We start from the raw sequence: 25,337 nt of genomic DNA on the forward strand, positions 1-25,337 counted from the left end.
TCATTTTAATAGTGTTGTTGTTAGAATAGTTCTGATGTGATACTAAATTGTATATGAACTAAATAGTCAGATTCAGTGTTAGTTCATTTATTCCTAGTCACTGAAATGTTTTAATGTCTTGCTTGTTTTTCCATGGACCCCAGTAAAAGCTACTGGACATCCTGAGTAAGTAAATAAATTTTAAAAACCCTCATCATTGTATAAGTGTATAACATTATATTGTTTTTTAAGTCCTGTGTGTTCATCCCTCTTTAACCCTCCGGTATCCCGTCCAGCGACGCCCTTACTACGCACCAAGTGTGCCTTTTTGGCACACTTGTGGAATAATGTCAAAACATATTTCATACAATTTGTTTTTAATTCTTTTACACTTTTTTTCTATTTGATCAACTTGAGCTGTAAATAAAAATACCAAATACTCAATAATTGTCACATTTTTTAACCCTTTAAATGCCGTGTTTGTAATGTAAACAAACCATTTTTTGGATGCAAAAAGCACAAAATTTTTTTTAATATACTACATAAAAACTGGATCACAGTTTTGATTTTTGCAGCCTGGCACATGTCAGTGATTAACAGCAACAGTGGTTAACCCTTTCATGCATAGTGGTCACTACAGTGGACAGTTATTCAAAGCTGTTTTTTGGTATGTTCATGGATTTTATTGTTTTAGTTCCATATCAGCCAACACAGTGGATCATCTCATACACTGACATTCACACCATTACTGTAACTTTCCTGTTCTTGATGAACCTCATCTTCACTAACATGTTTTAGTGTAAATTAATTGCTTGTTGTTATTATTATTAGACTGTATTTAACAGGTTTTTTTTAAACTAAAAGTTGTTTTTTTGCGTATTATCTCCATAAAGTGATTAATAACTAGTATTAGAGTATGTTAAAATGTGACATCCGAAAACATCAGATTAGCAGCATTTTTTAAAAAATTGTTCATAGTTTTCACACAGTATGCCAGTAAATACATGTTTCTTTGCTTCAAAAATTAAACCTGTGGTGTCCAGCTGAGTACACATTTTTGCAACTCCATGAAAAATAGGTTCAAAACAAAACGCTCAATTGCATTGTTTTTTTTCATGCCTAAACAGGAATAAAAACACTTAGGAAAAAAATCTTGATTAGGTTCTCATAATTCATGCATGAAAGGGTTAATTTGTATTATTATTTTTGGCGCTAGTTCAAATATACAAAAATACTAGCATCTGTCACCAAGTGTTCCAAAAAGGCACACCTATAAATCAAACTATTAAATATTATATATTGATTTATTTTTCTGATCTAATTTGATATTATTTTTGTAAATCGAGGTCAGCCCAAATCATACATATCAAATGGAAGAAATAGTGCGTTTTAGGCACACTTGGGAGACAGATGCTAGTCTTGTAATTTTCTTTTGTTTACAATGTGCACATTTTAGTTGGTGGCCAGAATTTTAAAGATCATGCAAAAATTAACAACTTTTGAATTCTAACCCTATTTAAATTGTGAAAAATAATATGAAGTTTTTTAACACAAAGTGCAAAGTGTGCCTAAAAGACGCACCCAGATACCAGAGGGTTAACTCGGTCCAAGTAGAGGCAGTGTTTTCATTCAACCTCTGGCCCAGTCTGTGGTTGTTTTCTTGAATCCGTTGTTACTCATTACACAAATGTGCACAGCCCTTATTGGATGGTTTCCCAGTGTCTCTGCCCTCCTGGTACAATATCAAGCCTACCTTTTATTTATGCACTGTAATCCTATGTAATTCACACTTTCGATAAGATCACTTAATCTTGACAGAACTTGTTTGAGCACATTCACCTTTATAACACAGATGTAAAGGACACACCTGATAGTCTGCATGCTTTCAAAGCCAGCGGAAACCTTTTCTGCTCACTTTATTTCATGCCACTATGTTGGTTCCACTAGTACTGCTATGGCTTTGCCTCTGCTTCATTTTCTTTCAACTCAAAACCAGGAGGCCCAAGAACTTTCCTCCTGGACCGACTGGACTGCCACTGGTGGGGAGTCTGCTGAGCCTGAACCTGGAGAACCCTCTGCAGGACTTTGACAGGGTAAGAAAACCTCTGTTGTTTTGAGTATTTGATCTGGAAAAATCTAAAAAAAAAAAAAAAAATGCATAAAGTGTATTTAAATAAACAATATTTTTGAGAATATGTGAACGGTTACTGACACTAAGCAGTAGGTATATAACACACCTGCTGGATAAAAGTTACTCCCAGTGTTTCCATTTGGATGTTTACTGTTACTCATTTACTGTACAGAGTTGACGGGGCCTGTGAACTTAGCACTGGTGTTACTCAATCGCTGTTTCAATCAGTAAATACTTATCGTACTTTTTATCAACAGGTAACCTCTCTTCCAGTTCCCACAGGAGAAGAAGCCACTTATAAAACTAAACAGTTGTCTCATAAAAGTCCTAAAAATAAAAGGTCACCTCCCTGTTAAAAGAGGCTTCATTCCCATGAAATTTGCTCAGATACTATTTGAATTTTGCAGCTTTCGGTCCTGTTTTTTTTTTTTTTTCTGCCATTCCCAGATCTCTAGGTCCTATTTGTAGCTAAAAAAAAAAAAAAAAGATTGTCAGTTTAAGTGTATTGTCACCACTTTTAGTCCTTTCAAACTGACAGCTGAAGCCTTGAAGGTAAATTTAGTGGAAAAATATGATAGCAAAGGTTTATTTTTGTATTGTAGCTTTGCTTTGATCTAACCCTCCTCACCCTTACAAAGTTGTCTTCATGCTAAATACTTAACTATCCGTGGCTATAGCAGTGTCACAGCCTAAATCAAAGAACTATGCAGTGTTTTTGACATTATCAGTGATATTATGTGTCGGGAAAGTACATGCATTTTCGTCCTAATTGCATGCAACGGTACATATGTTGGAAGTGCAGCTGCAAGTAAAGAAGTATGCATTTTGGAGCTTCAGTGTGACATGGAGGACAGCTGCGATGGAGGCAGTGGAGGTGTTAGTCCTCAGAAGTATGCAGGGTGACACTCGGGGTGAGATGGAAGCTGATTTCAGAAGTGTGTGTTTATGAGGCTGGGCTCCATGTGATGTCTTTGTTCTTGTTGTTTTGTCTGTGGGTCAGTTCAGGACTAAGACTGGTTCACAATGGAACTGCATGGAACGATAAGATAAGATAAGACACAGGTGTCAAACATGCGGCCCGGGGGCCAAAACCGGCCCGCCAAAGGTTCCAATCCGGCCTGTGGGATGAATTTACAAAATGCAAGTTAGGGCATCGAACTCAAAAATAATATCATAATAACCTATAAATAATGACAACACCGATTTTTTGTCTTTGATTTAGTGCAAAAAACATTAAATTATGAAAATGTTTACATTAACAAACTATCCTTTAAAATGTGAATAACTTGAACAAATATGAACAACCTGAAATACGTGAAGAAAATTAAGTGCAATTTTACCAATATTCTGCCTGTTACTAAATGTTTTGTGCCTTTGTAGAACTGACCTATAATGCATATGGGTCAAGTCACGCGCCTGTTGACTTTGAATCAAAAAATTAGAATTGAGATAATGATTTCAAACTTTTTGTAGTTCAATAGTATAACATCTTAAGTTTCTAAATGCATTAAAATTTTTGCCAATAAAGGATTTTCAAGAAAATTACGGAACTTTTTATACAAACTAAATTCAGTCCCTCGGAAAGTTTTCTAAGAATGAATAATAACACAACTTATCACTGCTATAATTTGAAATCTCAATCATATATTTCTGTTTTCAATATAGTTTTATGACCTTTTACGCATCCTTTTATCATTATAAACATCATTTTGTCTGAAAAATTGGTGTGAATTGCTTTTTTAAGCATTTTAATTTCAGATGGTGCCGGTTATGTAGGGAATTTCACTTTTCTCAAAAAACATGTTTTTTTAAAATTACTCATTAATCAAATGAGCTAAACCAATGGAAATTTCTGAAAGAAAGCCTTTAGCCCTCTGTTTAAGCATGGCTTCATTGGAATTTAAGATTATTTTGTCACTAATCTAAAAAAAAGATTTATTTTTTTCCCTACATAACCAAAAATAGGTCTTGACATGAAATAGCTAGCTTGTGAAGGATTTTTTTCTTTCACTTTCCATAGATTCAACTTTTCAGATCAATAATTATGATATTCTATTGTCTTCATATGGATTTGGTATACATGAATATTACATTCTCTGGAAAATATTTCCTCTTAATTGAGATCAAAGGGTAGTTATCACAGGATATTGATGGGACTCAACTTGAGCAGTCTGTCAGCTGGTCTGAATGGAGCCACAGCTAAGTTACTCAAGACTGGAACAGTCTCAGAGCTCCTCTCAGCTTAAGCCACCAGCATCCCTTACTTCAAGATGTGTTATTCATGTCTCTAGCTTAAATACTTTTTGAATTAGAGTATAAAATGTAGTCGGGCACTCCCTACATAACCGTGTGACTTGACCCATATGTGTAAATGATAAGTCGAGGCATTCATTCATTCATTCATTCATTTTCTGAACCCTCTTTATCCTCACTAGGGTCACGGGGGTCGCTTGGAGCCTATCCCAGCTACATAGGGGCGAAGGCGGGGTACACCCTGGACAAGTCGCCAGTTCATCGCAGGGTTAAGTCGAGGCATAATATTGATAAAATTTTATTTATATTTCTTAACAAATTCCTTTTTTTTTTTAGGTTATTCACATCCTTTTTGTTTGGATAGTTTGTAAATGTAAATATTGGCATAATTGAATGTTATTTTTTGCACTAAAACATTTTGGAGTTGTCATTATTTATTGGCTGTCATGCTGTTATTTTACTGGTCCGACCCACTTTAGATTAAATTGGACTGAATGTGACCCCCGGAAGAAAATGAGTTTGACACCCCTGAGATAAGACAAGACTTTGGGTTAGTCCATCTCAGTTCACCCAATGAGTTAAACCCCACCTCCTTCACTATTGATGACATTTGGTGTATGGGTAATGGGAAAACCCCTCCTATTTTTTTTATTTATATGTTATAATTGACACACAGGCCATTTTTCAAAATGGTGAGCTGGGGAGAGAAAGGTTTTCTTTGCACTGTTCATGGAAACCTGCAGCTTTGCTGGGAAAAGCATGGAGTAATCTGCCCCGATTCCTCTGAGCCGCTGCTTTGCTTCATTAAAGTCCTTTCACCGTCAAAGCACCGCAGCAGACAAGTCGTGACAGAAGGATATTCTTTTCCCCTCGTAGATGATGTTGCCGTTTGCTGTCCTACACCTTACTGCAGCCTTCACCCTCTCTTTTTCGGGAAATGCGTGGAAACAGATGATGACCGGGTGCGGTTGCTGATCAGAACCAGGCTTGGGTGCTAGTGAGCGGTGAGCCCTTTCCAGCTAGATATGGCCACCTTCGCTTCCATGCCAAGAAAAGAAGGGAGCCATTTCTCAAAAAAGATCAGACTGTTGCTTCCCTCTGTATTTTCCAGAAGGTTAAAGATGCGTATATTTTTTTTCGCTGCCCTCTGTTTTTTTGCTCGCCAATGTGTTCAGTTATAGATTCAACTTTTTTTTTCCGTTGTTGAGATCTTAGCCACTTCCCAGATAGCAAATATTTTGGCAGTATTACGGCATACATTTGGCATTTTTATCTTTCTTTTGGTATTATGAAAATCTTTAGGCTTAACTGTGGTATGATTAAGGTTATCCATAATAGATATGGAGGCACCAGCAATATGTTGCTGAGTTATGGCATATGTGTGGTTAACCAAAAGACTGGGCAAAGAGCGGGATCAAGTATAGGGATGGTATGGCATGTTTTGGCTACTTTTTGGCTGGATTATGGGGATTTGGGGCTTTTCTGGGACAATTATGGTTATATTTTGGAAGGCCGCAATTAGTTTTGGGTGAATTTTGGCTTCCTTCTGGTTTGAGTTTGGCTTGCCTATTTTGGGCCATTTAGGGCCCATACATCCGCCCAGAACTTTGCCAAATGGCATGCCAGTTTTGGGCCAGATTTAAGCCATAATGATTTTGCTATCTGGGTTAAGGCTTGTTAGCAGTTTCTAGCTGCAGCCTCATCTAAGTGGTGGTTAGTCTCAAGTAGCTCTTTGGAGTGTGAGAGAATTGTCTCAGCCGGAGGATTGAGTTTGTTTTTGATAGCAGCCATTAATCTGCTGATCATCAGTTCGAAAGCTTTAGTAAGACCACGTTCAAGCTCCATGTCATGGTCGTCTTCCACCTGTTCGCAGCCGCGTTGGACTGGTGGTTGGGCTAACGTTGCTGTAGAATTAGCATAGCTGGTTTGTTGTACCGTCTTTGCCTGGAATCTTATCTTCGACAATGGCATAGTTTGGCATTATTTCGTTGAGTGTTGTTTAAGGAACATATTATTGCACAGATAGCAGTAAGAAGGTCCGTGATTAAAGTGAGATTGTTAAAACAAATTTTGAGATGCTCACAGAGCTTCCCCAAAGTCGAAGTCTCCTAAGCCGCCATCATGTGACCTCCCATATTTGCTTTTTCTTTAGATTCAGCAAGCTGTAAATTAGCAGATATTGTCTTGTGGTGTTTCTGAATTGTCCTTTCAAATGATTTCCAGCATCTGTAATTTAAAACAGCTATCAATGTACTGTGTTTTCCATCAGCTGAGAAGGACTCATGGAAACGTGTTCAGTGTGTACTTCGGTTCTGAGCCAGTTGTCTTCCTCAACGGGATGCAGACCATTAAGGAGGCTCTGGTGACCAAGGCTGCGGATTTTTCTGGACGACCTCAAGACAAGCTTTTCAATATAGCGACTGGGAATAAGGGTACGACAGACATGAGCTTAAAGAAGTTAATTTGAAATGTTGGCCTAAGACTTTTAAGCTGCTTTCATAGATAAACAAGATCACATTAGTCAAAAATATTTCCGATTGGTTTTGAGGATTTTGGAGACTTAATTGTAATTTGCATGTGCTGTTTTTAATGTTCCAGGGGTGATTCTGTCAGATTATGGCCCTTCCTGGAAGGAGCATCGCCGCTTTGCTCTGATGACCTTGAGGAACTTTGGTTTGGGAAAGAAGTCCATGGAGGAGAGAATTCTGGGAGAAATCCAGTACACAATCAAAACTGTGGAAAACAGTATTGGTATGTGTTCTGTAGGTCCACGTAGACCTTCTGTAGTAGACCACAGAAACACAGTTATTTTTATTAAGGCGTACAATGTGTAGAATGTAACTTCAAGTACTTTTAGATAAAGAGTGTATTAAAGAACAAATTAAATACTTGTACTATACTTGAGTATTTCCATTTTATGTAACTGTACTTCAGCTCTACTACATCTGACTCCTGGCTTTGCCTCCTTGTCTCATTTTAGAAACTCTAGAAAGCACAAGTAAACCTACAAAGTGCTCTGTTTGGTGTGGTGTTTTTTTTTGTTTTTTGTTTTTTTTTATCTCTAAATGTGCAAAGGTGTTTGTAAGAAATGAAACAAATATTATAACTGACAGGATGATGCACTGTAGATTAACCCTCATAGACCTAACCTGCCACAAATGGTGTAAAATGTTTAATAACTTTTGAATGCTCAAAAGTTGCTCACTGTCTTGCAATGTATGCGGAAATTACCAAGAAATAGTCACTTGCCCAATAAAGGGTTAAGAAAGGTTAAATGCAGAGAAACGTTAACATGAAAGTTGCTCCAAAAATAGTTGTAGGTCTTTAAGGGTTAAACTACCAACAGTTTATGAAATAGTTCAACTGTATCCGTGCCTTAAACCTATAACCAAGGCAGATTAAACTGTGCTGTACAAACTGTTTCTCAAATGTCGTTTTTCTCTGTTGTCTTTAACTCTTTTACAGGTAAACTTTTGAGTCCTCAAGTGATGTTTCACAACGCAGCCTCCAACATAATCTGCCAGGTTCTGTTTGGTACACGCTACGACTACGACGATGAGCTAATCAGAGTGATTGTGAATTGTTTCACTGAGAACCTGAAGATCGCCAACGGACCGTGGCAGACAGTGAGTTTCAACATGTTCTCAATTATGTAAACACTGGCACAAAAAAAAAGAAGAGAAAATTGCTCTAATTCCTTATACAGTGCCAGTAGATCTTCGATGTGTTCTAAAACTTGTTTTTTATTGCTGTGCTGTAATTCTAGAGTGCACCATTTTAATAATTTTTGCAACATTTGATTGTTGTATTATGATATTTTTACTATTTTAAGTGCTTTGTACTTTTTTATATTATTTTTCTAATTTTATTGTTCAGGTGTTTTGTTTTTTATTGTCCTTTTCTTGTTTATTAATGCTCACACACCTACCTTTGCATACCATTAGCCTCATAGCATAATTGCCTAAGTCATATTTTTGGCCAAATTGTGATATCTGTGTAACTTTACTTTCCTGACGCTGCTTCATTTTGTGCAGATATCACAATTTGGCCAAAAAATATGATTTAGGCAATTATCCTATGAGGCTAAGGATATGGAACTGGCTTGAAGTAGCCTAACCTAAAGTTGAGTCCATCAACCATTCAACACACTGATCTTTTCTTACAGCTCTATGACTCCATTCCCATGATTCGTAACTTGCCGCTGCCTTTCCAGAAGGCCTTTGAGAACATTAAGGTGCGTTTTCTCTTCCTGGAGGACTTTATCATAATTAATAGTTATTAAAGCTTCAATGTAAAAGATTTACTTGTTCTCACAATCTTGTGAAATTTGTTTAGGAATGTGTGTTTGTGCATAGTGATGGTGGGCTCTTGATTTAGTACACAAATCTAGTACTAAGAGGAGCAGAGGAGATGCACTGAAAAACATGACAGCGAGTACGAGGATTTTCACAGACAGACAACCAAAAGAACTGGTGTGGGAGAGCAATTTCTCTTATACCAGTGTTTTTCAACCTTAGGGTTGGGACCCCATGTGGGGTCGTCTGGAATTCAAATGGGGTCGCCTGAAATTTCTAGTAATTGATGAAAATTAAAAAAATAAATAAATAAAAAAAATAGATGTATATATGGTGAGTTGACAGAGACAATCCCAATCCATAAAAGACATGACAAGCTGAAGCTGAAGCTGAAGCTGAAACTGAAGCACTGTGGTACTGTTTATCTTTCAAATGTTCATTGTGGTCGGTTTCAGATGCTGCAGCTCTGTCATAATTCATAGTTTGAGTTCTTGTTTGTTCAGTATTAATTGTCAGCCTTGGAAATCCAAGCTGGACTGACTGTACATATCCTGACCAAGGAAAATCAAATTCTCACTTTGTGCAGTAATCTACACCTGGCTTTTCTGCCTCCATCCATAATAATGTACATTGTATAGACTAAATGTTGTCTAAAATTAATATTTATTTGCAAAAACAAATTAATTTTAGCAAAAAAAAAAAAAAAAAAAAGTCTGTCTGTCTGAAATTTGTCAAAATGGGGTCACGAGCCAAAACAGGTTGGGAACCACTGTCTTATACTGTTTTGCAGCACCATGTTGCTCCAATAGTTCCAAATGATCTTTTTTTATTCCACTTCAAGACAATATTACGGTGCGTTCCCATCACCAGTACTTTTCGAGGACCAGAGTTATCCCCTAAACCAGGGTTTCTCAACCTATTTTGAATCCAGCCCCACTAACAGCATCATGACCCTACTCACACCCCGCTACGCCTAAAAACATTTGTGAGACGGCGGGATGTAATTCTTCAAGTGACGTGACGGACCTTATGTGGAGGCCGTGGTGGCTTATATAGCTCTGTAAAGAGTATGTGATCTATAATGTTGGGATGTACAACAGTAATCGCTAATGCATCCGCACGCACGTTACATTTAGACAGGTAACGTTATATAAACTAAAGTTTAGGGCTAGTACTAGCTAGCTAATGTTAGCTGCTGACGCTAGCCTACACTAAGCTGTATTGTTCATTTGAGATCCAACTGACCATATCAGCTTCAGCCATCTTCTCTTCTTTTCGTTGGAGGAAAGCGGCAATAAGAGAATGTTTTATTTACAGCATTTCTGTTGATGTAACATGGGACACAACACTGCACCATTTTACAATGTTTTGAATATTCCGCGATTGGACACAGAAGTCCGGCAACCGACTACTGCGACACAGCCGGTCAGACTCCTAGACAACTACCTAGCAACATCCAGGCATATCTGCAGATAAAGGTAGAAGTGAAGATCCCCGGGGAGCTCCGGAACCTTTGCCACCTTCACATGAGGGGAAAAAGCATTGTTAGGCAGTTGTGTATGACTGTGTTGAAGTAGTCGGTTGCTGGCCGTCTGTGCACGTATTTGCCAGAGCTGTCAGTGTCTGTGCAGAAGCTAACAAATTATGATATCACTGTTTCAGATAAATTGTTTGCTGACATCAGTACAAGCTGGGCAGTGCCTGCAGCAGTTTAATCTTCTGGTAGCCAAATTAAACAGGAAATACATCAGTAAACAAAATAAAACAGAAAATACACCAGTAAACAAAATAAAACAGAAAATACACCAGTAAACAAAATAAAACAGAAAATACACCAGTAAACAAAATAAAACAGAAAATACACCAGTAAACAAAATAAAACAGGAAATACGCCTATAAACAAAATAAAACAGGAAATACGCCTATAAACAAAATAAAACAGGAAATACAGCAGTAAACAAAATAAAACTGGGGGGAAAAATCTTCTGGCTCCTGCTTCTCCAGCTGCCGGTTCAAGGGAAATGACTTCCTGTTCAAGTAAAACATTTATGTTTGAGATAGTATTTCACATGTGTGTGCATTTCATATATGTGTGTGAATGGTAATTCTGAATAATGTCCCACACGGCCCCTCATAGATATGTGTCTGTGAAAAGGAAATAGAATATGTAAATGACTACATATTTTTATTGTTGTTCGCGTTTCTCAGACTTGTGAAAATATTACTCTTCGTTTGATAAATGAGCACAAGAAGACCAGGGTTCCAGGACAACCACGACACTTTGTGGACTGTTATCTGGATGAACTGGATAAGGTCTGTAAGAGACTCAAATAATGTCCTGCACTGTTTTTGGACTCATAGACTGTTTGGATTTATACACATTTTAACAAACCTTAATTTTTTTTTCCTTTTTCTAGAGAGGTAATGATGGTTCGTCCTTTTCCGAAGATCGACTTGTGATGTATGCTCTAGATCTTCACGTCGCTGGGACCGACACTACGTCCAACACCCTGCTGACTGGTTTCCTCTACCTCTCGACCCACCCACACATACAGGGTATGGAAACCTTTCATATTTATCCTCCACAGCTCATCTTTATGTGGCTGGGACGTTTGTTTGTCTACGGTCATCCTCTGCAGATAAGGCTTGTGGAATCAGTGACATCTTTTAAATCACTTCTTAAAACACATTTTTATAGACTTGCTTTTATGTTTGTCCCTTGTAATTTTGAATGTTTTTTTTTTTTATTTGAATTTTATCCTGTTTGATTATAATTTATATTCTCATACATGATGCTGTTTTATCTCACTCCTTCATTTTTACATTGATTTGACAGCATCATGTTATGTTATCCCTGCCCTCTTTACTCCAATTCACTTAATTTATTCGAAGTGTCATGTTTTTGCATTTGTTGGACACATCTCTCTTATTGGGGCGACACGGTGGTGCAGTGGTTAGCACTCGTGCCTCACAGCAAGAAGGTCCTGGGTTCGATTCCAACACCAGTCGACGGGGGGTGGGACCTTTCTGTGTGGAGTTTGCATGTTCTCCCCGTGTCTGCGTGGGTTCTCTCCGGGTACTCCGGCTTCCTCCCACAATCCAAAAACATGCACTAATAGGTTAATTGGTTAATCTAAATTGCCCATAGGTGTGAATGTGAGAGTGATTGTTTGTCTCTATATGTCAGCCCTGCGATGAACTGGCAACTTGTCCAGGGTGTACCCCGCCTTCGCCCCATGTAGCTGGGATAGGCTCCAAGCGACCCCCGTGACCCTAGTGAGGATAAAGCGGGTTCAGAAAATGAATGAATGAATCTCTCTTATTGTGTTGCTTCTGTTTTAGTGTTTTTACTTGCATCTTGTATCCTGCTGTTGTGCCCTCTGCTTTGTCTGTCAAAAGCACTTTGTAAACTTTGTTTTTAAAAGGTGCTATATAAATAAAGCTATTATTATTATTATTATTATTATTATTATTATTATTATTATTATTATCATCATTATTATTTCTACAGGCTTTGTTTCACTGTAAAATGTGGAAATCAGTGACTGTTTTGTGCAGTCGTACAGTAGTTATTTATCTTTCAGAGCGCTGTCAACAGGAGATCGACCAAGTGCTGGAAGGGAAGGACTGTGTAAGTTACGACGACAGAAACAACATGCCTTATATGCAGGTACTTTATCAGTCTGGTTTATTCATATTATTCATCTCTTATTTTACATGTCAATGCAACTTGTTCTATAAAACTATTATTTTCTTCTTCATAGGTTTAGTGTTCTGCTTTTCTGGTGAAAAGCTGTAATGTGTTTTTCTTTTTTTAATCATAAGATTCTGTGTGTCAACTGATTTTTTTTATCCAGGCTGTGATCCATGAAGTGCAGAGGGTCTCCAACACTGTCCCACTCAGTGTTCCCCACTGCGCAATTAGAGACACAGAGCTCAAGGGATACTTCATTCCTAGGGTAAGAAGCAAGTAGTGTCAAAGATATGGAAGTAAATCTGTGTCATCAGATTTTGAATTATAAAAGACATTGAATTTGTAGCACACTTTTTTTTTTTTTTGCGTTGAAATTAAGTATCTGAATTTTTTGCAACTGAATTTTTTAAATTCTAAATTCATGAATATAGTTGAATTCAGAGACAAACAATTCAGATACTTAATTTCAGTGCAAAAAAATTCAGATACTTAATTTCAGTGCAAAAAAAAATTCAGACACTTGATTTCTGTGCAAAAAAAAATTCACTGCTACAAATTCACTGTCTTTTATAATTCAAAATCTGATGACACAGATTTACTTCCATACAAGACAGCATGTGGAATTTAACATTTACCTTCTCCAAGGACGTTACATGATGACTCAAATCCACTGCGCAACCCAAAATAAAGTCACACATGCAATATTAGACTGCCAAACCTTTGGTTTGGATTACAGGAGACATTCACTATCACATCTTTTTTTCCCATAATGCTTATGTCGTGTCAGAATAAGGTTCATAATATTTTTTCCATCCATAGTTGCATTAATTTTTGATAACTGATCATGGAGAATTGAACTGCTTCATCAGCTGCATCAAGTCTTCATCACATCCCAAACTAGAAGCACTCGGAGAGCGCAGACCTCCGCCAAGGCTGATCAGTGGCCCCCCCCGTGGGCCCCCCCACGCCAAGGAGGTTATGTTTTTGCCAGGGTTTGTTTGTTTGTTTGTCTGTCTGTTTGTCTGTCCGTTAGTGTGCAACATAACTCAAAAAGTTATGGACAGATTTTGATGAAATTTTGTGGTCTGCGCCCCCCCGTGGGCCCCCCCACCCCCGATCACCCCCAAAATTTAATCATTTCTTCCTTATCCCATTTCCAACAAACCCTGACAATTTCATCAAAATCTGTCCATAACTTTTTGAGTTATGTTGCACACTAATGGACAGACAAACAGACAAACAAACAAACAAACAAACAAACCCTGGCAAAAACATAACCTCCTTGGCGGAGGTAATTAGAGTCTGGACTTTATGGAGGCTAATCCATGTGTGGAAATGATGTGTCATTCTCCCTGAACCATTCTGTCACAATGTTTTAACTAAATGTTCAACCCTTTCATGCATGAATTATGAGAACCTTAGTCAATATTTTTTTCTTGAGTGTTTTTATTCCTCTTTAGGCATGAAAAAAAAAGGGCAATTGAATTTTTTTTTTTTTTTTTTAATGAATCTATTTTTCGTGGAGTTACAAAAATGTCCACTCAGCTGGACACCATGTGTTTAATTTTTGAAGCAAAGAAACATGTATTTAAAACTCATCAGAAAGTGATGTATACTGTGTGAAAACTATGAAATAAAAACATTTTTAATGCCACTAATCTGATGTTTTCACACATACTCTAATATTAGTCATTACTCATTTCATGAAGATGATATCCTCCTGAGACCCTGAGGAAATTGACAATTTTAGCTTATTTACATTAAAAAAATTGTCTTGATTGGAAACTGCATAATGCAACGGTTTTTTCAGATACATTTTTAAAATAATTTTTATTTATTGATTGATTTTTTTAATGGAATGTCCTTTGTAATGAACAGCATTTTTTGAGTAAAACTGTCAAACTTTTGTCCCCTACAGAGGACAAAATGCATTGCTGGGTCTCAGGAGGATATGCAAAAAAAAAAAAAAAATAAAATAAATAAATAATTTGTTTCAGAAAACCGTTAATTACAGTCTAATAACAATTAGCAACTAATTTCCACTCAAACATGTTAGTGCAGATCAGGTTAATCATGAGCAGCAAAGTTACAACTAGAAGCACTCGGAGAGCGCAGACCTCCGCCAAGGCTGATCAGTGGCCCCCCCCGTGGGCCCCCCCACGCCAAGGAGGTTATGTTTTTGCCAGGGTTTGTTTGTTTGTTTGTCTGTCTGTTTGTCTGTCCGTTAGTGTGCAACATAACTCAAAAAGTTATGGACAGATTTTGATGAAATGTTCAGGGTTCGTTGGAAATGGGCCCCCCCGTGGGCCCCCCCACCCCCGATCACCCCCAAAATTTAATCATTTCTTCCTTATCCCATTTCCAACAAACCCTGAAAATTTCATCAAAATCTGTCCATAACTTTTTGAGTTATGTTGCACACTAACGGACAGACAAACAAACAAACAAACAAACCCTGGCAAAAACATAATCTCCTTGGCGGAGGTAATAATTGTATGAATTACAGTGTTTGGGATGGTGCATAAGTGTCCACTATGTTGGCTGATATGGAACTAAAACAACAAAACCCATGAATATACAAGAGAACAGCTGGAGAAGAACTGTCCACTGGAGTGACCATTATGCATGAAAGGGTTACGTTAACTACTTGAAGAAAATCCATTTAACAGAATGACAGTAAATTTGGTTTTCTTCCTTTTCTGCTCCATTTGTCCTCAGGGGACCATGATCATCCCTAACCTGACCACAGTGATGAATGAGGAGGGACAGTGGAAATTTCCCAATGAATTCAACCCTGAAAACTTCCTCAATGACCAGGGAGAGTTTGTCAAACCAGAGGCCTTCATGCCGTTCTCTGCCGGTAAAGGAACTTACATCTGAGTTAAATGAATATGTATGAGTCTTTTTCATGCAGTGAATTCACGTCTTTGTGGACTGGCTCATGTCTCAGGTCCTCGCGTTTGTCTCGGAGAGGGTCTGGCTCGCATGGAGCTCTTCCTCATCACGGTGACTCTGCTGAGGAAGTTCAAGTTCACGTGGCCAGAGGATGCAGGAGAGCCGGACTACACCCCTGTTTATGGAGTCACTCTGACCCCCAAACCTTATAAGATGAAAGTCCAGCTCAGAGCTTCATAAAGAAATGAATCATAGATACAAACATGTCATCCTTTTGCTAAAGCTTTGAGTTTTCATCTGAGATTGATGACTTTTGGACCGGTTATTTTTTTCTATGTATGTAACTGAGCACAATTAAAACAAAAATAATAATAACTGGGATGTCTTGTAAAATGCAAATTAAAAGTGAAACCAGTGACATTAAAATATATTTTGACTTCTATTTTGTTTGTTTATTTTTTTATTTTGAATTTAAAACCAAAGTCAACAAAAAAAAAAATGAACAGAAAAATGAATAAATAGATTGGAAAAGGAGCAGAATGAAATGCAACTTATATACCACCCCACCCCCTTAACCATCCTTTTCTACTAGCCTTCAAGTCCCATGGCAGCTCCACAATATCACTTCAAAAATATATAAACACAACATGTTTCATGGGTGGTTTTGTCAGCTTTATTTCATTTGTAAATATAAAGAATGTAGTAAAAAAAAATCATGGGAAGGAATGCTTCCAGGACCAAAAAAGAATTTGTTTGAGGTGCATTTTGGAAAAAGGTATTCATAATAATATGACCCATTTGGACGTTCAGAGGCTCTGTAGTGAACATGGAAACACCGTCATCTTCTACAGCATTAATTCACCAGTAAAACCCATGGAGTTGGATCAATGACAGTGGACAGGAACACTGGGTTTATATTCAATATATGAGATATTTTGTTGAAAAAGTCACTTTTTCTTCAGTTTTCTCTGTTTCTGATGGAAAAAAATGCAACTTTAATCTGAGCTTTTATGAACATGTACATGATCGGAAAATCAAATATAAAAAAATCCATGATTTATACAGAAAAAAAACACAAAATACAGATGATATTATAATATTATAATAAATTGTGATAAATCAGTTAAGAATGATTAAATAGATAGAAAAATTCATTTGGTAAGTGCCACAGAAGAAGCACTGGATCTTTACAGGTTTAACATGTAAAAATACAACACACAAAGAATAAATGAACGGACAATCTTCTTATTTACCCTTCAGAAAAGATAGAAAATCCTTATAGTTTTTGGATAAATGCTAACAAATGGTGATGAAAACAATCTCCTTATTGGTGGTAATAACCAATGTCTGATCTGATAATGTGTTTAATTCTGTCAAACAGGGCCGTTTCAAGATATCTGGGGGCCCTGGGCAAGAAAGTAAACTGAGGCCCCTAATATCCAAAGATGTGGTGGTCAAATCACTCAAGAAGAAAAATAAAATCCAGATGCGATTTCCTGTTTTCTGGTGCATTTAATGAGTCATGAATTACTCTGTATTACGCTACACAGAGAATCCACTAGAGTGTAGTAAAGGACACAGTGTCTTCAAATAGGCATTGGTGATGGGAATGGCACAATTTGGTTATATTAATGTTTATTTTTGTTAACAAGTCAAAAACATGGTAAAACATTATTATTATTATTATTATCATTATTATTATTATTATTATTATTATTATTATTATTATTATTATTATTATTATTATTATTATTATTATTATGATTTTTATTATTATCATCATTCTTAAAAAGAACTATACATGCCAAGACTTTTTTGGAACAAAGTGCTTTTTTCTTGAACTACACCATATATGTGTTAAGAGATGTATTAAAACAGTAAAATAACACACACTGTCTTCAACAACATGATACAACAAGGATTACTGTTAAAGAATAACCATCAAAAATTAAGAGTTTTAGAAACGTTTGCGGACTTTAGCTCGCACAAAAGCAGTGACCAAATCTTCCATGTTCAACGACTTCCTGATGTTGCGCTCTATTGATATAAGTGCCAGCCATATAGATAATTACAGAGTTTAAAATGTAGGATTGTAATTACATGGTTCACAGACACCGCCATCCATTTTCTTTATGTTGTATTTGAATATTCTGAATATTTGACGATTTTGTAAAGTGTTGTAATTTCCTCATTATTCTAATTGTTCCTGAACGCCTCATGTGTTGTTTACGTGTGCCTCCTTGAACGTGAACACAACTCAGTTCCGCAGTGAGGGCACAGAGCTGATGTGAGGGACTGAACTAATGTTGGACTGAAAATCCAAACTTTTGCTGCAGTCCTCCTCTAGTCCTCTTCTGTTCCTAAACCAGCTGACACACAAGGAACAGACGTATGGATGAGACGGACAAACGCAATGGAAAAGGGACATTTTTCTCCTAATGGGATGGACAGATCACCAACGGAAATTGCTAGCTAACCGAAAATGTCCATGGAACTGGATGGATTATTTGTCCAAACTGGATGGGATTCATAGGAGCAGACGATTCTATTTGGAATAAAGTTGTGTGGGTGACCGCAGCAGGAGCAGACAACCGTCCAGAGTAAGTGAAAACACTTCAGTAGGCTTAGCTTTGGCTTTTCAGGACTAAATACTGTTAATGCTGTCGTACTTCGGTCCTCCACATCCAAATTATTTAACTCCAGAGAAGTTTTGGAACGCTGTACAACAATAGAAAAGGGCGATGGAGAAGTTGTGTTTCTTCTCTCCTTAAATTCTTCAACAGAACACAGTTGTGTTGTGTGTATATGATTAGTTGTTGAACTGAATCCTCTCCCTCTCATGCTAACATCTGTCTGTGTTTGGTCACTGATGTGAGGGCTTTTGTTCGCACACTTTCAAACATATCACACAGTTGTAGTCTATTTGGAGAAAACAATGCTTTACTTAATACTTACCGCTGTGTCGTTGGCGTTTTTCCTCTTCTTTCTTTTTTGTCTTTTTTCAAACCCTGAAGGGTAGGAGCTCTTCATCATTGCTGTTCTTTTAAAATGGCTGCCGCCGTGCTCAGTGTGGACAGACCGTTAGTTCCACTGACAGCAAGTGGGGGGTGTGATGGGGGGTGCGCGAGGGCGGAGGTCACTTCTACATGACCCTCATAGTGTTTGTCATTGCATAGGGGGAATCCCTCTAGTTTGGGGGGCCCCAGTCACAAAACAGTACAGAAGAGGGTTAGCGCTGCCTCACTGTGGTGGTTTGTTTACAATGGATGGTTTTAATAAGGTGTACAGATAAATGACCATGCAGCCATTGGGGGCCCTCTTCAGCGAGGGGGCCCTAGGCAGCTGCCTACCTTGCCTACGTCATTCCGACGGCTCTGCTGTCAAACCCACGTATTGTTTAAGTTAAGTTAAGTTAAGTTAAAGAATCTTTTAATGTAAAAATTCTCATTCTGCACCAGATGGAGGAAAGTCAGTCCCACCTGTGTCAGGACTAGCCTTGGAAAAGGTGTGATTGTTGGTTGTGATCATCTGTGGAAGTCGATGAAATTCTGCACAGTTTAGAGCACAGGTGTCAAACATGCAACCCGGGGGCCAAATGTGGCCCGCCAAAGGCTCCATTCTGGCCCGTGGGATGAAAGTGCAAAAATTAACCTGAACAGTCCAGGTTGTCAAAATCATTTTGGTTCAGGTTCCACATACAGACCAATGTGATCTACAGTAAAAAATAACAACACAATAACCCATAAATAATGACAACGACAAATTTTCTTTGTGAAAAATTATGTGGAAAAAATTTAAGTGAAAAAAATAACATTACACTGAAAATATTTACATTTATAAAACTATTCTTTCACAATAAAATGCAAATAAATACAGAAATAAAAACAAAGATGAACAACCCAAAATGTGCAATTTGAACAATATTCTGCCTGTTACTAAATGTTTGGTGCATTTATGGATCCACTGTGATCTGGAGTTGTGTTAATAATAACAGATGGAATATTGTAGAAATTGTTCAAATTTTAGTTCCAAACTCCAAAATTTTAACAATATTCTGCCTGTTACCAAATGTTTATGTAACATTGTGTGTAAATGTACATGTATAAATAATAAGTCAAGGCATATTATTGTCAAAATTGCACTAATTTTTCAAATGAAATTTCTGTTTTTCAGGTTATTCACATCTTTTTTTGTAAAATGTAAATATTTTCATAATTTAATTGGGATTTTTGTACTAAAACAAAAAGAAAAACTTGGATTTGTCATTATTTATAGGTTATTAAGTCATTATTTTACTGGTTCGGCCCACTTCAGATCAAATTTGGCTGAATCTGGCCCCTGAACCAAAATGAGTTTGACACCGGTGGTTTAGAGTCTGAAACCTCAGCTGTGAGTTATCTCTGTTTATGAAGACTTTGACAGTAATTATGAGTAATTGGTTGTTGTTGTTTTTTGTTTGTTTGTTTTTGTTTTTAACTTCATGCCTACATTTTAAACCACCTAACTGCTCTCCACATGGGTCAGTCCTGTATCAACACCTGCAGTTCCTCTGTATGAACACAAGATGGCGCAAATGTTCTTTGCTCCTTAGAAAACAAAACTCACGTCATCTGAAAAGAAAAAAAAAATCATTTTGTTCTACATCTTGTCCTGTAATTTAACATGTAGGAAATTAAGTGCTCCCAAATAGTAACTATGTGCATTTTTTCAGTTTGTTTATGGTTATTTATGTGTTTATTTACACATTGGAATGGATTTCAGACACCACGTTTTAAAAAAAAAAAATAGTGAAGGTCATGATTATAAATCTTATTTACTGGTTGAAAAATATAGCCATAGACTGGAGTCAATGAGAAATTAATGTGTTATTGTTGCAGAGGATTATTTAATGGAGTATTCTGAGTGGATCAGGATTAATACAATAATTTAGGAGTAGAATTGTCATTTCAAAACATCAGTATGCACTTTAATATATAAAAAAAAAAAAAAATTTCATAAAAAAAAAAAGAAAAAAAGAATGGACTTCAAACATGGGTATCTTACCTTTAGAAAATATTTAGGTTCTAATTCTGAGTGTTTAGCTACAGTAAAGTCCATTTTGTGCTGGAAAAGTTAATATATCAGGCCTAAATATTTTCCTGTATAAAAATGCTTCAGATTCCCCTATTTAATAATCACAAGGTGTAACATCAGCCTAATTAATTATAATTAAATGGCATATAAAGATGTAAAATGAATAGATAAATGGGGTAAAATGAAAAACAAGAAGCAGAGCCACTTTTTGTATAAATAAGCAGGTTCATTTATTTGTCATTAGACTCACTCGGTTTTCAGATGTATAAATATAAAGTTTAAGTTTAACATTTCTCACAACAAACAAAAGCACATACAGACAGAAACATTAAATACATAATTAATACTTTCAGTTGGAACAAATCAGCTCTTATTTACATAATATATACAAACAGAAAAATGGTCCTCCGCTGTAAATGTATGAAAATGATGTGAAAATCAAATTTGACTTTTCCCCGACAGAGAAAAAAGAAAAACCACAATATTCCTGTAAATCCTCCTCCTTGTGATATAAATCTGTGATAGTCTGAGGGATCTGGTGTGACGTTTTACAACAGAAATCTACATTCTGTCTAGTATCCCTTTAGATAGAATCTGGGGATGGCTGCAGTTGGTTTTGTCCTGAGGGAATTGAACAGCTGGGGGTTTTAGGACTTCAGATGGATGAAAGTGGAGGAATGTAAATGGATGGTGTTTGGCCTCCGTACTTCACCAAATCGACTACACACAGGAAGAGAAAATCCATCTGAACGACTCAGCTGAGCCTTTAAAATATTTCTATAACTTAAAACTAAATAAAAATACAGCAAGAGCTGAACTGTTTTATAGTTGTCAGAAAACCTGTTGATAAAAATGTCTGCAAAAAAACTCCCAGTATCCACGCTGTTTCTGATCTACATCTACGGGTTTCTCAATTTTACAAGCAAGGATTGTGGGTGTCTATAATATACAGAAGCCCATTTCTGCCAGGAAAATAAATTAACACATGGATAAATTTGAGATTTGTATTTAAAGGTGTTCGTCTAAGCTTCCAACTGCATCTCATGGTCTTTATCAGCTCATTGAGTTTAGTGGACGTATAAAAGTGTATAAAAATTTTGAAGCTTTTATTAAAAAAATAGGTCAAAGTGAGTTGCAGTTGGAAGCATGGACAGTAAATGCACCTTAAGATTTCTCTTTCACATCAAACTTTTCATGATGAGCTTCCATATACCAAATAAAATCATATAAAATAAAAAAGCAATGCAACTTGAGATTGTTCTGGATTAAACTACACAATTTACAAACAGGTTGTGAAAACTCAGTTCAGCCGACATCATATATGACACAGGTGTCAAACATGCGGCCCGGGGGCCAAATCCGGCCCGCCAAAAGGTCCAGTCCGGCCCTTGGGATGAATTTATGAAATGCAAAAATAGATATTAAGAAATTAACAATCATTTTAGCTCAGGTTCCACATGCAGAACAATTCAATCTCCAGTGGGTCAGACCAGTAAAATTCTATCATAATAATCTATAAATACTCACAACTCCACATTTTTCTCTTAGTAAATGTAAATATTTCATGTATTTACACTAAAAACAAAGTATAATTTCACAAAAAATGTGAATAATCTGAAATGTCTTAAGAAAAATAAATGCAGTTTTAACAATATTCTGCCTGTTATTAAATGTGTGTATTTGTAGATCCACTGTGATCTGCACATTATATTGAACATGTGGAAATGATAAACTGAGGCAGAATATAGCTAAAATTACACTTATTCTTTCAGTTTGTTCAAGTAATTCACATTGTTTGAAAGGAAAATTTGTAGATGTAAACATTTTCATTGTTTAATTTGACTTTTTTTACTGTAAAATATAGAAAAAAGTTTGGAGATGACATTATTTCTATATTATTACGTTATTATTTTACTGATTCGGCCCACTTCAGATCAAATGTAGCTGAATGTGGAACTGAACTAACATGAGTTTGACACCCCTGATATATGAGATTATTACTGTCACTTCATGTTTGTGCGATCTGTGTTTCATAACTGGATAAGTTACTGTTTGGATTTTAAGTCCCAGGTGAATAAGTGTGAGAAGTGTGTGAGGGTCTATAGGACTTGGTAGATCAGGTTGGGGTCCTGGCTGGCGGTGGGGGAAGGGACCCGAATGGGCCCTGTGGCTGCCGTCTCACTGGCTGGATCAGCTGGAGGGGACGCCGGGCCCTCAGCGGCCGGCAGCAGGCTGGTGGTGTCGGTGGAGATTCGCTCTACGATGCTGGACAGACAGTCCAGACTGGAGACCACCGAGCTGCGTTCACTCTTCAGACCACCTGGACATGACAGGATGCATTGAATTTATGGTTTAGGATATACATTTTTTTATTTTCTGACCATGATAATCTTCAAAACAACTCTGATTTACTGCAACAGATAGAACTGTTAGAGGCCTCATTTATCTAAATAATCCTAATTCATAATCTCTAACCTAAAATAATCTTCATTAAATTACCAACGTCTCTTTTTTTTTTTTTTTTACATATAAAGACACTGATTTTTGTGTATTTAATTGTATTTCCTGAAGGTTTATTCTAGCAGAGGGGTTGACATTTCATTTTATTGTTTTGTTGGCCTCATTAGTCTGCTTTTATTGCTCCTCTTGTCTGACTTTCTCCACCAGTTCTGTTTTATAACCCAAGGTGAATTGGTTAATTACATGGTCACTGGTCTAATAAACTGCTTCTGTTATTGTAAGCAGTGTCTACTTAAAGGGTTCTTACCGTTTGGAGTCTCGGAGAAATAAGAGCTGTTGTCATAACTTCCTCTTCTTGTTGACTGACAGGTCGGCCCGTTAAAATCCGTCTGTGATAAAAATAAAATAAATAAATAATTTAGAAAACATGTTTTACAACACAAACCAACGAAAACAATCCGGTCACTGTTCCTTTATTTATAACAGACACGTTGGGTAAATGTTTCAGCAGTAGGCCTCTGAAAATAGGACAATAAATTAAGATCAACAAATTTTTTTTTATGTTAAAATAAAATGTTCAGATTTTTTTTTCTTAATAGCTCGTGAAATATTAATGATTAATACATTATTTCGGATAATTGATTACAGGAAATAATCACGAACTATACTGATTCTGGCAGCCAGTTAAAGTCTCAAATCCGCAGATATTTTCCGCTGGTCTCCTTATTTCAGCAACATTTTTTTTCCCCTTTCAGTAATAACAAAAAATGTATTTATTTAAAATTTTGCAGAGAAGAAACATAAACATAAACTGGTTCAGGTAAAATTTATTCATTGCAACAGGTTAAAAAGTGAAAAGGGCTAAGAAAATATTTCAAAGCAAAAAATAAAACAAAACAAACAAACAAATAAAAACAATTCTACACAATGGGATAAACGCAATTCACAGTATAAAAGTAAATTAAATACGGTAAAAAAAAAAACAAACAAACAAAAAAAAACAATTATACACAATGGGACAAACGAATTCACAGTATAAAAGTAAATTAAATACGGTAAGAAAAAAAAAGTAAATTAAATACGGTAAAAAAAAAAAAAAAAAATTATACACAATGGGACAAACGAATTCACAGTATAAAAGTAAATTAAATACGGTAAGAAAAAAAGTAAATTAAATACGGTAAAAAAAAAAAAAAACAAAAACAAAAAAAACGAATGGTTCCTTTTGAGGGACCTATTTCTCCGTGCGTATTTACGCACCGGAGAACCCTATGGACACATTGACACGCTTTCCCAGGATCCCCCCTCTTGTACTCTTTTATTAAACACCTGTCGGTCCGTGAACTCACCATGCCGTCGGAGCAGTTGGAGCGGGGGCTGGAAGCGTCGGAGTCCCCGCTGTAGTGCTCCAACACCGGGTAGTATCCGTCCTCCTGGCCTCCGCGGAGCAGCGCCTGCAGGGACTCTATGTAGCTGATGGCGTTGCGCAGGATCTCCACCTTGGGCAGCCGCTGGTTGGGGTTGGCCGTCGTGCACCTCTTCAAGGTCTCGAAGGCGTCGTTGACCTTGCTGAGCCGCCGGCGCTCCCTCAGCGTGGCCGCTTTCCTCCGGTCCGCGTTGGTGGTCTTCCTCTTGCAGGCCTTGCAGGCCCACAGCAGGCACCGGCCCGCCTGGTGGTGCCCGCTGGGGGCGCGCACATGCTCGTCGTCCTCCACCTCCGCGTGGTGATGGAGGTGCAGGAGGGATGACGGGGAGGAGGAAGAGGAGGAAGGGGAGGATGAGGTGGAAGAGGAGGAGTCGTCCGGCTTCAGCAGGCCCACATGGACCAGCCTCGGGTCCAGGTCCTCGAAGAAGTGCATGTCACTGGTGTTGAAGCAGGGGTCGTCATAGAAATCATCAGCGGCTGGGATGGGGAAAGAGATATCCGACAACTCCATGGTTCAGTCCCAAACACAGCCAAGAGCAAGAAAAAAACAAAAAAATCCAGCAGGAGATCTGAGCCAAAAAACAAACAAACAAAAAAAAAAAACTACAACTCTGGACTGGAGTGGAAATGCGGGTTGTGGGTGAGTTCAGGGGGAATGTAGAGTCCTGTCACAAACTGTTCTGTCCTCAGCTGTTGACCTGGAGCTTCTTATACCTGGGACATCAGCTGGAGGCGGGTCCGGCCTGTGATGGTCCCCCAACTCTGACCAATGGGCTGGCAGCAGGAGGGGTTTACAACTTCACGGTAATTAGTGTACAATTACCCCTAACAGAGCAGTAAGAGCAGGATAATATACTGCAGCAGGGTGGGAGTGGGACAAGCACACGTGGAAGACGAACAATATCATCTAGACTAGTTCTTAATGCAACTCTAAATCTATATTTGATTCCCTCTTCTGTCTGTATGGGCTCAGTCTCCTTAAGATGTTGTTTATTAGTAAATTTTAACCCTTTCATGCATTGTGGTCACTCCAGTGGACAGTTCTTCTCCAGCTGTTCTCTTGTATATTCATAGGTTTTGTTGTTTTAGTTCCATATCAGCCAACACAGTAGACACTTATGCAACATCCCA

General features: G+C 37.4%; 2 protein-coding genes across 2 annotated transcripts; one reads left to right on the plus strand and one right to left on the minus strand.

The window, feature by feature from the left end:
- Window positions 1-1,746: 1,746 nt before the first annotated feature.
- On the plus strand, window positions 1,747-15,689 carry LOC115420466 (cytochrome P450 2F2-like). Its single transcript, XM_030135710.1, has 11 exons — window positions 1,747-2,072; window positions 6,633-6,795; window positions 6,962-7,114; window positions 7,829-7,989; window positions 8,529-8,597; window positions 10,867-10,971; window positions 11,076-11,214; window positions 12,243-12,328; window positions 12,516-12,617; window positions 15,071-15,212; window positions 15,303-15,689. The coding sequence occupies exons 1-11, from the start codon at window positions 1,911-1,913 to the stop codon at window positions 15,485-15,487; spliced, it is 1,467 nt and encodes a 488-aa protein (XP_029991570.1). The 5' UTR covers window positions 1,747-1,910; the 3' UTR covers window positions 15,488-15,689.
- A 6,515-nt stretch (window positions 15,690-22,204) lies between these two features.
- On the minus strand, window positions 22,205-24,868 carry myod1 (myogenic differentiation 1). The gene is made up of 3 exons (XM_030136739.1): window positions 24,130-24,868; window positions 23,088-23,169; window positions 22,205-22,640 (listed from the first exon to the last, which is right to left on the minus strand). The coding sequence occupies exons 1-3, from the start codon at window positions 24,715-24,717 to the stop codon at window positions 22,420-22,422; spliced, it is 891 nt and encodes a 296-aa protein (XP_029992599.1). The 5' UTR covers window positions 24,718-24,868; the 3' UTR covers window positions 22,205-22,419.
- Window positions 24,869-25,337: the final 469 nt, after the last annotated feature.

This window comes from Sphaeramia orbicularis, chromosome 6 (genome assembly GCF_902148855.1).
Source record: "Sphaeramia orbicularis chromosome 6, fSphaOr1.1, whole genome shotgun sequence".
Classification (NCBI taxonomy): Eukaryota; Metazoa; Chordata; class Actinopteri; order Kurtiformes; family Apogonidae; genus Sphaeramia; species Sphaeramia orbicularis.

Coding starts and splice junctions, on each gene's coding strand:
- LOC115420466 (XM_030135710.1), top strand. CDS start 1,911: ATGTTGGTTCCACTAGTACTGCTATGGCTTTGCCTCTGCTTCATTTTC. Junction 2,073..6,632: donor CTCTGCAGGACTTTGACAGG/GTAAGAAAACCT, acceptor GTTTTCCATCAG/CTGAGAAGGACTCATGGAAA. Junction 6,796..6,961: donor TATAGCGACTGGGAATAAGG/GTACGACAGACA, acceptor TTAATGTTCCAG/GGGTGATTCTGTCAGATTAT.
- myod1 (XM_030136739.1), bottom strand. CDS start 24,717: ATGGAGTTGTCGGATATCTCTTTCCCCATCCCAGCCGCTGATGATTTC. Junction 23,170..24,129: donor CCAACTGCTCCGACGGCATG/GTGAGTTCACGG, acceptor TTTTTATCACAG/ACGGATTTTAACGGGCCGAC. Junction 22,641..23,087: donor TTTCTCCGAGACTCCAAACG/GTAAGAACCCTT, acceptor TGTCATGTCCAG/GTGGTCTGAAGAGTGAACGC.